This window comes from Rhagoletis zephyria, unplaced genomic scaffold, assembly GCF_001687245.7.
Source record: "Rhagoletis zephyria isolate East Lansing unplaced genomic scaffold, Rhagoletis_zephyria_1.1 Rzeph_scaffold_11320, whole genome shotgun sequence".
In the NCBI taxonomy this organism is placed as follows: Eukaryota; Metazoa; Arthropoda; class Insecta; order Diptera; family Tephritidae; genus Rhagoletis; species Rhagoletis zephyria.
The window spans coordinates 3,952-17,950 of record NW_016168397.1 but is presented as its reverse complement, the minus strand read 5'-3'; the positions used below and the strand labels follow the sequence as shown (position 1 = coordinate 17,950).

General features: G+C 38.3%; 1 protein-coding gene across 1 annotated transcript; it reads left to right on the top strand.

The window, feature by feature from the left end:
* Positions 1 to 232: 232 nt before the first annotated feature.
* LOC108377011 (probable cyclin-dependent serine/threonine-protein kinase DDB_G0292550) lies at positions 233 to 3,388 on the top strand (the record flags this gene model as incomplete). The annotated part of the gene is made up of 2 exons (XM_017633269.1): positions 233 to 2,308; positions 2,444 to 3,388. Coding segments are annotated over exons 1-2 (2,264 nt in total), but the record flags the coding sequence as incomplete, so codon positions are not given.
* Positions 3,389 to 13,999: the final 10,611 nt, after the last annotated feature.

The following is a 13,999-nucleotide window of genomic DNA, read 5'->3' as shown; positions in this document are numbered from 1 at the left end:
TAACAACAACAACAATGGTCAGGGCAATAATTTTGGGCGTCAACAAGCCTATCGCAGCAGTTTCTATGGCACGCGCTACCAAAGCAACATCAACAGCAGCAACAACACCAACAACAACAACTATAATAATACTTATCAAGTGAATGGTGATGCCAATGGCAACAGCCACAGCAACAGCAACGGCTCGGACAAACGTTTCACCAGCATTGTCACTACNTAGAAGATCCAACACCAAAAGGATTCAAATTTTTTTTTTATATATAAATGCATATGTGCGTGCGCTTAAGCAAATTATGCATCGGCTTGTTTCAGTTAAAATAACAAATAAAGTTTAACTCGAAAGCAAGTTGCAACACATGAAGCTAAAACAACTAAAAAAGTGAATAATCCAAATCAATTACTAAAACGAAGCCAAATTCTGCCAATGGAAATTTGTAAACGTCAATTAACAAAAAGCGATTTAAATGAAATTATGCGAAAAATGCAAACATCAAGAAAGTGCTTTAATGGTGCACAGCGATAGCAGAAAATTAAATAGAAATTTAATGAAAGTGAAAATATGTGATCAGTTAAGTAAAATAAAAATAAAATGACAGCTCGACATTTAGTATTTAAAGTAACAAAAAATTAAAAAAAAACACACACACACACACATTCGTGTGCTCTTATGGTGCGTAGTAGGAAACAACGGTAACTCGTAAAGAAATCCAAACAACGAATTTATATATTTATTGATTAGTGATAAATTGGAATGTGATAACCCACCCACCACATTCTACCGTGGATGAGCAACCATTTCACAAGTGCACACTAAGAAATTAAATTAACAAAACCAAAAACCAAAAAAAAAAACAAAAGGCAGAAAACGAGCGCTTTGCTTTCGTTCGTAAGTGATCGATTCGCTACTTTCAATCGTGCGAAACTCTGATATCGGTGGTGAAGCAATTGCGCTCACCACACCAAATAAGCGGAGAGAGAAATTAGGTAAAATGCCGGTGGGTCATCAATTAGCGTCCAGGCCGTATAGCTCGTTTCGAGCGACACGCGGCAGTTGCAATACGCATTGTTGTCAAAGCAACAACAACAACACTAACAACATAAACAGCAGCGGCAGCAATCATAATAATAATAGTAATACTAACAAGAATGGTGCGCCGCTCAATGGCCACAATAGTTCTACGTCATCAGCGTACTCAAGTCAAGCCAATAATTTTAGTAATAACTACAATAACAATAACAACAACAACAATGGTCAGGGCAATAATTTTGGGCGTCAACAAGCCTATCGCAGCAGTTTCTATGGCACGCGCTACCAAAGCAACATCAACAGCAGCAGCAACAACACCAACAACAACAACTATAATAATACTCAACAAGTGAATGGTGATGCCAATGGCAACAGCCACAGCAACAGCAACGGCTCGGACAAACGTTTCACCAGCATTGTCACTAGAAGCACCATTAAGCCGCTTACGCCCAAACTGGTGCGGCGCATTGAAACCACCTGCTCGAATGGCGGCAACTGCGGCGGCGGTGGCGGCAGCAATGGTGTCACTCACAATAAGCCACGCGCGCCACTTCCGCCCGCCACTAACACCAGCACCAGCACCAGCGCGCTCCCCAGTGGCAATAAACAGTACTTGCGCACGCGCAATCAGCTCGCGCCCCCTCCTCCCGCACGTAATCCCTCCAACTTTGAGAGATTCCACAACAGCAACCTGAGTTTTCGACAGAAAAACTCTGGCACTTGCTCTGGTGCAAGCGCAGGCACAGGCACAGGGACAACCGCTGCCAAGTCGACGCCTGCCGCAACGAATTGCAACGGTGGTGGCTCGCACGCGCCCGCACCCGCGCCCTCGCATTCCAAGTATTCGGGCGCCACATTTTACAACAGCAGCAGCACCCGCTCGTCAGGTGGTGCCGGATCTCAGAAGCGCGCCTATTGTACGGCGCAAAATGTACACAAGGAAAATGTGCCCGTTCGCTCGGTGAAGAATTACCCAGCGCCATTGCCGCCGAGCACACCGAAGGCTGTGACAAAGAAAAAGTATAGAGAGGACTTGAAGCTCGCGACTGTATCGGCCTCGCCCAATATCAATAATCGCCGTTTGGGCGGTGTTGCGCATGGCGAGCAAAATAAAGCGTTGTTGTCTGCCAGCCAGCGTCGCAAGAATTACGTGCCATTCAACAACGGTCAGTCAAATTGTGCGACTGCTGCCTCGAAGAACGGCAGCACCGGCAGCAATGAGTCGACGGGTTCGGGTTCAGGTTCCAGCGGGTCGCACGGCTCGCCCAAAACGAAGAAGATCTTCTCCAANTTCAACAACGGTCAGTCAAATTGTGCGACTGCTGCCTCGAAGAACGGCAGTACCGGCAGCAATGAGTCGACGGGTTCGGGTTCAGGTTCCAGCGGGTCGCACGGCTCGCCCAAAACGAAGAAGATCTTCTCCACCAAATTTCCGCAAGGTCTGCCCTTCGAGGATGAGTTCTACCGCCAGCGCTTTTGTCGTTCCTACTCGCAATCCTCGTCGAGCAATTATAGTTTCTACAGTTCGGTTGGTGCGCCAGCCACGCCGCACAGTCGCGATTTCGATGATCTGGAACGAGGCCACGAACCACACGAACGCCGCAGTGCCATCGATGAGGATGACGAATTCCAGCGCAAGCCAGCTAGTGACGAACCACTCTATGTGGATTTCTCGAAAGTCATGCTGCGTCAAAGTGACTGCCACACAGACTACTCAAATCGCAATGGCTACTGTAATTCCTCCTCTTCCTCGTCGGGTGCGACGACAACAACGATCGTGCCAACAACAACGTGGATTGGCACAACAAGGACCACCAATTCACCGCTGCCGCCAATGTTGGCAGCTAAACTCGCCAGTGAAAATGGGCGGTTGGATGCCTATGCCGCAGCTGCTGCGTCGGCAGCGTCTGCTGCATCACCAGGCACCGTCGCCCCCGCTAATGGTTCACCTCATTTACGACGTACAACGAAATCGAAAATTTCCCATTCAATCAACGATTATCTCTACACCAGTTGTGGTGCTGCAACAACAACGACAACGACATTAACAACTTCAACAACAAAGAAGGTGAATGGCACGATTGCTTTTCTTCCAGACGATCCCGAAGACGGTTACTACACACACACCACATCACCTGAGCCTCCTGCGCAAACGGATATCTACCTGGCTGTGGCGTCGTGGGCTCCAAAATGTTTACATCCCACCAAGGTGCACATACCCGCTAGCTCCAGCGTGGCAGATAGGAATAATAATCCGACGGCGGCGTATGCGATGATAAACGGATACGATCATCGGCTGTACTATGGTAAGACGACGCCGGCGACCAGAGACATTTTGGAGCCCACGATCAACGAATTGCAGTAAGTATTGTTGGTGGGTGGGGGGGTTATAACGCTTGCTAACTAGTTAGAGCTCTAATAAATCTAAGTGAATCGTGGGTGAGCTGCCTGAAAAATTGTGTGTTGCAGTTGATTGCGATAATGTATGTGGCGTGGCGTGGCATGGTGTGGCGTGGCGCGCCGCGGTGTTTTATGATTTTTGTATGTTGCGGAAGCGATAAATTACCTAAAGGTGGAAAGTTTATGCAACACGTGAGACACAATTGCGCTTAGCTGATGAGGCTTGGCTATTTAGATATGTGTGAGNAAAGTTTATGCAACACGTGAGACACAATTGCGCTTAGCTGATGAGGCTTGCCTATTTAGATATGTGTGTCGGCGTTTAATGGAAAGTCGCCGCAGCCTATGGAATATTGTTTTATTAATTTAAAAATTTTTCTTTCGCTTTCTCGAGCAATTGCTGTGCGTTAGAAAGCTCAAAATTTATTTATTTTTAAGCTCCTCAAAAAATACTTTATTCTGAATAACTAAAGTAAATAGTAAATACGTATGTATGTATTTTTGATCCAATGCCAAATATTTTGGTGCTTAGTATTCTCATTTTTCTTAAATATGATTCATTAGCATAACCAATGCAGTGACTTGGCCACACGATATTTTAAGACAATGCGGCGTGTGATGTTCGATTTGCTAAGATTTACTTATATTTTTGGATGTCTATTTTAACGAATTAGACGTACACATGTTCTTTTGTACAATGTGTTCTGCCATGCGCTCATGTTTAAATGATTGTTTCATTGTTATTTAAATATATTCTTTTAACGCTGCTGGCTATAAATATTTTCAGTAGAACTAAAAATAATAGGATGTTTTTTGGGTTCTTGTTCCCAACAGATACAAAGTGTTTAAACATGCGAAAAGTTGGGCAGGCACTTAATACCTCACCGAGGGAGAGAAACTAATATATTTTAGTAACAATTTAATTCAAATGAAGAAGGTGATAGTAGGAATCAACTACTTTCTCTGGAACACTTGTCATTAGTGCTTCGATGATATCTTCCTTGATTTTTCGGCTGGCAGCACACCACTTGCGTCTAAAGTCTGTCTTTTTGAACCGAATTCTGAAGTAGGGCGTTCTTGAAAAATAAGGAAATAACGAACTGTAGGACCACAACTTACCTCAAATCAACTCGTCTCAGTTAACATCAACTCACTGCCAACTCACCACATTTCATCTCAAATCAATTTACCTCACCTCACTTCTACGCACCTCAACTGATGTTATTTCACCCAGGCTCATCGAGAGGGATGGGCGAAAGGGGTGAATCCCCCCGCGCCCGCGCTTTTTAAGGGGCGAGAAATAACAGAACCAATTCCGATTCGTGCTGATTGTTGCTGACTCTATACATTAAAAGAAAAATGATCACATGTTTTTAAATTAATACAATTTATGTATAGGGGCCCGTGATTTTTCAGTCCGGGCCCTAAGTTTTCTCTCGACGGCCCTGATTTCACGTCAACTCACCTCAATTTAGCTTCGCTCACCCTAATTCAACTTAAATTATATAAACTCACCTCACCTGCCCCTTCTTCACTTCAACTCAAGTTAACTCACCTTAACCCTCTTTTAGTGTTTGAATTTCATCCACTGGGCGAACACTAGTATCTTATTCTAAGGAAATATTACCTTAAAATGGCTCCAAAGACATGGCTGACTTAATATAAGTAAGCGATTTGACACAGTTCCTTAGTTTTTGTACTATGTATTTTCTTTATTCTTACGCAAAATTAACTTGCCAGGAGGAATTGTTCAGTATTTAATAAAGTATGTCATTTTGTTCGCGGCGCACAGTGAGGCAAAAAAAACTTAGGACAGAGATATATAACATCAACGCCAAACTCATGGAAAAAAGGGGAGTTATTGAAAAAGGAGGCACCACATAGACATTCTAATGTTTTTTCCACCTGCCAGCTTCTGTGAAGAAAATATTGCTTCAACCTCTGCTAGAAATTAAAAGAAAAAAGTGATTAGAATTTATACTAAATTATTGCAAAATCAATAAAAAAATTATAATTCACACATAAAGCCTTATTGCATAGTGATTGAACGAAGCCGATTTTTCCAATTGTCAACTGGATTTCTTAAGCGCGAATTACTATATAGTTTTAAGCCGCTTTCAAGCGTTGACTTGTGCAGCCACTCAATTGATTGACTACCCAAATAAGCTGAAGTTTAACGCTCGCCGCCAGCCAATAAGTTGGCGAACTTACTTTACATAGACTACTACTTTCATAGCTTGTAGCCAGCTGCCTGTCTAACAAAAATGTGTCTGCTTTGCTGTGATGCTGCTGTGGGCAGACGGCCGGGTAGCAGCCTCTACAGGGGTGGGGGTTTATTACGGTAGTCGTTTGCTACCGCCGTAATTTAGACTGCGCGCCACAGTTGGTATTGCCGACAGGGTAACTCTCAGACAACAGACAACAATAGAAACGTACATACATACATAGATACATATGCTGCTGACATAATCTTTATTCTTGTTTGCCTTTGAGCAGCAAGCTGCAGCTTCCGTCACCGTCTCAAAAAGAAAAATTAAGAAGCGAACGTGTGGACAGATTTGTCTGTTTATTTGTGTGGTTTTGAATAGTAAATGTGTGTGTTTTTTTTTTTTAAGTTAGTTGTTTTGTGTTTTGTTTTGTTTACGTTTTTCGTAGATTTAGCTTTGGGTGTTTTGACCATTTTCGTGCGAGCAAAAATGTTATCGTTTATAAGCCAGCTGGCGCTTGACATTGCTGTTGATGAATGCCCGCGTTTACGAGTTTTTAATAATTTTAGTTTACAGCTTTTTTGTAGTATTTCTTTTAAAGTTTTTTTTTTCTTTCAAATTAATAGTCATAATTTTTTATGCAAATATTTACGTATATTTAAAGCTAGATTTTTTTTATTTTAATTTTTGTCACACTTAAGCGACCAAAGTCAATATTGTTAGGTTGCGCACATTGCCTTGTCTCGTTTAACTTTTGGTTCATCTTTGTTTATCTATTTGGTTATATACAAGGCGCTTGTGTACTTTTTGGCTAAGCTTTTGGATGCAATGCCAATTTTTTTATTGCATTCGTATCGCTGTTGTCAAAATAAAAAGCTTGTCGCTTTCGCCTAATTAGCCGCAAATTACACTAACCAGAATATTTGTTTCCGTACAGTGTTTTTTTTAATAGATATTTGTTATGTTTTTCGTAATAAAATTTATTTTTTATTCATATTTTAAAAGTTTAAAATTTTGGTGAAAAAGTGAAAATTTGTCGAATTTTCCCAAATTTTGTAAAAACTTTGAATCATTAATTTATATGCCAATTGATACAGAATGAACTATTTTCTATTAAAAATTAACGAAGAAATTTATTACGAAAAACATTGCAAACATTTACAAAAAAAATACTGTACGGAAACATATTCTGGTTAGTGCATATATTCTTTCATGACCTTCAAAAACGGCAAAGAATTACGACAGCTTATTTCTATTTCCATTTTCGTCAATTCTAATTTATGAACTTTCCGCCTCGCCAAGATCGTGACAAGTACTTATTTATTTATATTTAGAATTTTGTGAACCTAAAACATGGCAAAAAAAAAAAAAAACTAGTTAGCACATTAATTCACAAACTCAGTCAATTATCGGAGATTAACATAAATTAAAAATTGTTTCCAAACATTTAGTCAACTCCAAAATATTTACACCAATTCATCAATTTCAGCATTTGACGATGCAAGCCAGCGGCATAGCATTGAGCTTAGCATTGATTTAAAATCAAATTCAAAACGAAAAAAAGAACAACTCATAAATCAGTTATTATTAGCAGCTCAACAAGTAGCTCACCACTTCCCCACCATTTTATTGGTGGAGCGTCAAGTCGGCGGCGTTGTCGGCAACCTTGTGTTACCCGGTCTCTTCTTCCCGCCTCTTGCCGGCACGAAACGCCATCAAAATCAACAGTAGATATGCGTCGGAAATATCGGCCTACGAGTCGAAGAAGTGGAAAGCAATAATAAATATTTACGACTACTTGGGGACCGGACCCCATATATGGCCATAACCAACCGGTTCAAGTGTTTCGCGTAATTAGCGAGTTAGCGATTTAGTGATGACGCAGCTTATGATGATTATTATTATTAGAGCACACATACACAGTCTAATAGCTAGCGAACTTACCTGTAAAGTAGTCCAAAAAATACAGCGCAAATAGAGAGTAAATAGAATGAGAGTGTGTGCGAGACCATAAATTGAATTAGCGTGAAGCGTATACTAAACGTTTAGTGTTGCAATATACAGAAAAGCAAAGAAGTAAAGATTACCTGCTAACTCAAAGAATAACTAGTTACCTGACTAACTCATTAGTAGCTGTGTATTAATGGAAGATTTAGAGCAGGTAGACGACTACTACACAGCGCGTTGCGACTAGAGAGAGCCATGCAAGTCACGATTAGACAAGGTCGCTCATTAGTTATGCTAAAAGGGGGGGTCAGCATTAAATGCTGCAAGGATGACACAGTCGGTGGATTCTTCGAATTTGAGAGAATTAATGATAAATAACTTAGTCGAGAGATATCAATATCAAAACCAAAAACTAAGCAAAATATGAATGTGAATGCCCTTTAGTAGTGCTCCACGCGCGGAAAAAAAAACTTTTCTACGCAAAAGTACTCATTAGCCGATTGGCATGTGTCAATAAGAAGACCAGATTTAATTCTTAAGTACTAGCAAAGCTCTCCATTTTATTTCATAATACCACCTTCACTATGGTGACCTAGAGATTGACGGCGGTGATGGCGGCACACGAAAATTAAAATCGGATTTTTCCTAACACTCACGAAATCGGTTTAAGTGAATTTATTCCAGCAAATTAGCAAGTTGCCTTATATGGCTAGAACTAGAAAATAATTCGATCGATTTTATTGTACCAATATTTGCATGTGGTGTTTTTTTTTGCTGCTGGGTCATTCCAGCGAAGACGGCACCTCAGTTCAAACAGTTAAACAGGTAGAATAATTATTTTTCAAATAGATTTTGATCGACGTTATTTTTCACCAGTTAATATGCTGAAATATTTTTGTATCAATTTCATCATTCGTGTATTAAAGGCTCAATAATTCTACATCTACATTCGAGAAAGCCGCTATGAACGAAATATTTATAGTTTGTCTAACATTGGGAAAGAATCCAACATCAACTCTGAGAAGCAAGTGTCATCGTTTTCCCGCCCGTCACGCTTGGAAAATGTTAAATTTATGTGTAAATTATATAACATTATCAGTTTCGTAATAAACTGACATCTGACTGCAAGTGTAAACAGTTTGACACTTGTCAAATCAATGGTTAAAGAGAATTTACTAAAAGTTTGAGCAAAAACGAGGTAAAATGCGCCACCCGTCATTTTGGAATGCCCCTGCGCGAATATACTTGGTAGAGCATTGAGAGAATTGAGGGAAAGAGTGTTTGGTGTTTCAACAGTGAAGAATTGACAAGAACTCTAATCGCCGGTTGGCGCATTTGCTTCTGATTGACAAAGTGCCTGCCACACTTTTGCGTTCGGTTAGAAAATTTCAAGTGTTTAGTTTCGTAAATGGTTGGTAATATTTTCAAGTTCTTAATTGGCTTGAGGCATTATTGAAATTTTAAGACTTTGATGCCTGAAGTGGTGGCATAAAATTACTAACTTTTTTTGCTACAAAAATGATGCTAAGCTAAATTTGTTTGCAATTATGTAGGATTTATCAGCGTCAATCTTTATGAAGGGTATCTTTTGCTGTGAAGGCTGTCGAAATACCAAATGAATTCTTAGCTTTTATTTCCATCGACTTTTTCTACGAAAGTGATATAAACAGCGCCAAAACAATCAAAAAAAAAAATAAAAGTTAGGTTCGTTTAGAACGGCGAAAAACTTAAACGTCTAAGGCTCAGACCACACCGAAGACGACAAACGGTTCGTTGGTGTCGTATAGAGCAAGATCACAGTCTTCCATCTACCATCCTACTTAATCGCAGCCATTATTGACATCTTAGAGCCTTATCTGGCCATCTCATCAGCTACGCTGATTCCTGGTTGAAGTGGCGAGTTTAGCCACTCCAATTATCACCTATGCGTGTCGTTTTGAAACCACTACTCGCATTATAACCTGAAAAGAAAAGACAACAAGGAAAACAGCAGAAATCTGTTATATCTCTCAATTCCAGCTTGTGGAGTTCCAGAATCTAAGACGCAGTGTGTTAATTCGCCTGATTCTACACAGTGCCTGACCGTAACGTTTCTCCTCCATCTATAGGTGGACCACAGACTCCTGTAGTCCCTGTGCTCCGGCATCCAGATCAGTGCAACGATATGTCTATCAGCTAAAACGTTCCCTCTGCATGGTTTTGTTATGCTGGAGGTGATGCTTACGTAGCCAAGTGCCTTGATCGCTACCTGGCTATCCGAGAAAATAGCAATGTTGGTCAATGTTAGCTCCGAGGCAGCCTCGCGAATGCGCTGGTCTTCCACCAAAATAAGCTGCCTTCTAACCTGCTCTATCGTTCTTCCACTACTTCTGACATCAGTAGTATAGTTCATCCATATTGAAATGTGTTGAGCGTGTTCTTACCAAATAAAAGAATTTATCCATTTCAAACGCGGAAAACTGCGAACTCTTTATATTCACTGATTGTTGGAAACTCTTGTAGGCGTCTTGACGTGTTAGATCAGTTCATTTATTTATTTGCAAGTTAATTTTTTCTGTTATTTAACCTAACTAAACTAAGCTTATCGCAGATTTTCGCATATCCACCAGCTTAAAAAATTTTAAGTTCTACATTTGGTCATGCTGCTTGCTGACTAACCAAAAAAAAAAAAAAATTTCGAAATAATCGATTTCAGATTCATACATTTTTATGTTTTTTGTTTGTGTTCTTGTGCTACTACTTTTATTTGCTGTGTGTGTGTGTTTTGTAAGCGCCCCCACAAACCTGACTGCGGACGTGCGTGGCAAATTGTTTTCTTTTAATGCAGACATAAAATTTTACTACAATTTTGGCTCTATAAAATCAACGAGCCATTGCTATTTGCAACTAATATTTGCTCGTTTTTAATGTATTTATGTAAGAAAGGAAACACTAAATCAAATTGTTAACGGAAAAGCAATTTAATGGTTAGTTTGCTATTTTGCGTGACGCTAGTTTAATGTATTTTTATTTTGAGTGGTATTTATCCGTTATTAATTTAAATTAGATTTTCTTTAACCACTTTGACCTAGTTGTTTATATATATACTTACATACCACGTTATGCTATAATTTTCATATAACTTTTCCATTGCTTGTTAAAGACTCGCTAAATTATTTGCCTAGCGACCGACCGACCTACCGACACCTCGATCACTTGACACAATTTTTACGTAATATTCTCGGCCTACATTCCGCGCAAATTGCAGCTTGAACCACTTTGAATTTCTTTTCGCAACCAGCATTTATCTTTTTTTGCCTAATTTATGCTCGCTTTTGTTACTTGAAAATCAGCACAAAGCGTTTACTTACTACAAACGTAATTTGCGCCATTTAATACTACTATTCACAAGATTACTCGCTCTATTCCCCAGGCTAAGTCATTTTCACAACAAGCGCGTTCTTCTGACGTTTTTGTGTTGTGTGTTGTGTGTTTGTGTGTGCGTGAATGTTTGATTTTATCACCAGCGTCTAACTGTAATAACTAAATTGACTAGTCACTCGATTGTTTAACCGCCACGTTCATTTTCTATTGTTCTTTTTGTTTTGTTGTTGTTGTTGTTGTTTTGGTTTCAACCGACAGTTCAGACTCGTTCAATGAACTTCAAGGGCTAGTTTTACAATTTTTTTCGCTTAACTTTTGTTTGTCAAAAATTTTGTAAAAAAAATATAAGAAAATTCCTATTAAATTAAAGATTATTAAAAGTTAAATTATTAGAAACAAGGAAGCGTAAGGCAAGGATCCACTATCAATTTTCTTTTTACCAAATTGAATTGATTGTCTTGATTTTGGAGCGTGGTCAACAAAAGCAGTTTGAGGTGTATTATTTTTGTCGCTTGATGGCGTCGGGGCCAATTAACCAGACTTCAGCGCCACCTTGCAGAAAAGAAACACACTTTGCCACAAGCCCCTTTCACCCATCTGTCCAACAAAAACCAGTAATCAAGAAATTTAGCAGAAAACGATTTTAGATTTTGCGACTTGGCAACACTGCCCTTGCCACCAAAGTCTATGACAATTAAGAAAATTCTTTTATCCGAAACGTTTTGTCATACGGTGGCCACTTGTATTCTTTACAGTGACTTAAAAATTATCTATGTCTCAGCGAAAAACTGGAATTAAAACGATAATACTTTCGGACTTTCGATGTTGTAGCGCCTCATGAGACCACTATTTGTCGCTGGGTTTAATGAATTCAATCGGTACGATAGTTCGCTCACCGACGAACCATGTGAACTGCTTCCAAAATTGCCAAAAAACTTAATAAAATTTTCACTGATTTTAATAATTGGTATCAAATTCTAGTGCGAATAAAACCTTTTGAAATGTTGCTTGAAATGAAAATGTCTTCCCGAAAAGTTGTTGAAAAATGTGCTTGTGAAGTAAAAAGATAAAAAATTTAAATTTTTATTTGTTTCATTAAAAAATATTCATCAATTTTATATAGCTCAACCCTTTCAATACAAAAATCAACCGTTGACCGTAGACTATTAGTTTTTCGGTTTTACGCTGAATCGTCCATTATTTTGGACTGTGGTACCCTAGGTTTGTAAAATAGTAAGTGATCTCAATAACTTTTCTTTTTTTGTTTCTCGAAAAATATTTCAAAACTATGAATCGAATCTCAATTCCACCGAATAATAATAAATTTTTTCCAATAAATTACGTTGTTCACTATGGATTTTGGGGTAACTTTCCACTATTGTGAAAAAAAACACTGTCAACTGCATCCAGAAAATGCAATATAAGAAACGCGGAAAACGGGAATGATATGATTTTTTCAAAACAACTATTATTTTAAATACAAAGGCTCCTGTTGTTGTTGTTTGTTGTGCTTTAAGCACAAAAAAAAAGTTTTTCAAATATATTGGACGCTTACAGTTAAAGGGTTAAAGCCGTTTTTTTCATTAAAATCGGCTTAAAACTCAATAAAATTATAGAATATGATGTATTAGATATTAGGCAAAAAAAAAAGCAACAAACCTTTAAGAAAATTCTTAAACAAATTTCTTACATTTAAAATTTGCTTTACAAATTTATTACTAGTGATCAACGCAAAAGTAAAATGTTCTTTATGAAACCATAGTGGTACCCAAAACTGCTAAACAAAAATCTGAGATAATGAGCATTTAATCGAAGTTACCTCGAAGTTATGTAAAAATAAATTTACAAAATAAAAAAAATGATGCAAATTTAAAAAAAAAACGTGAATAAGTTTGTGAACCGACGAAAGTTCCGACCCACTCTAGCTCACTCAAACTCGCTCATAAATTTCATTTTCACTGTTAAACACACAGAGATATCGTTATTTATCGTCATCCATAATGTTACCGTTACTCTTTTTATTATCGTTATCCAGTAAGCGACTTCTTCAATTCCCAGAACTGCAATGTTCGAAATAATGCTTTGAAGGCATCCACCCGTACATCCGCACAATTTACTGAACAAGACGTGCTTTCTTGTAGCAGTTCAAATTGATGCTGTTTGTTGCCAAAGCACTTTAGATGTTCAAAGTGCACTAAACTTTATTTGCTGTTTATTTATTTGAACTTTTGCTGCTCTAATTTTAGAGATATGTATTTATGTGCATATACACTCCTCATGTTCTACCCTTACATACATTCATTCAAACAAGAGTGAAGTTCACTTGGGGTTAAATAAACCGCTTTGCACGAATTATTGATGTACATATAAGTAGGGAAATTGTATACATTTGTATGTTGTATGTTTTTCTTGATGCATCATTCAACAGCGGGATACTTGGTTGCGGGATACTGATCGCCTTAATTGGTTAGCAAATATTTTGCTGTTTCTGTTGTATAGAGATATGTACATTAGACTGCAGCACTCCCCATACAAAAAAAAAAAGCGGTACTGTGTTTCCATTGGAATTATAAAATCTATTATATTTTAAGACTACCACCAAAATATTTCGGAAAAATATTAATATTTACATACGTGAGCTAGGCCGATTCGAAAATACCCCCAAAAATGGAGTTTTTTTTATAAATAATAATAGTTTCTTAAAGATTAAAAAAAAAATCCCCTCAAATGGCTATGCTTAAAAAATTTGCATAAAAACATTAAAAAAAATTTAAAAAAAATTTCAGCGGAATCGTAATATTTAATGAGATTTTTTTATGCTGTTTTTTAACTTTTTTCAAAGATTGAATAACTGAACCTAAACTCTTCCGATTTAGACTTGTGAGAGGTATTTCCCACCCTTTTTATTTCTTTGCTCATTCAAGGGATGAAAGAGAAAGGTAGGAAGAAAGAGCGTCATTCCGAGTTGAATTAAGATGTGTTGGTATTTGAAAATTAAAAAATTTGGACATGAATGACTTCTTTTGCACAGAAATAAAAAGAGCGTGAAAATACC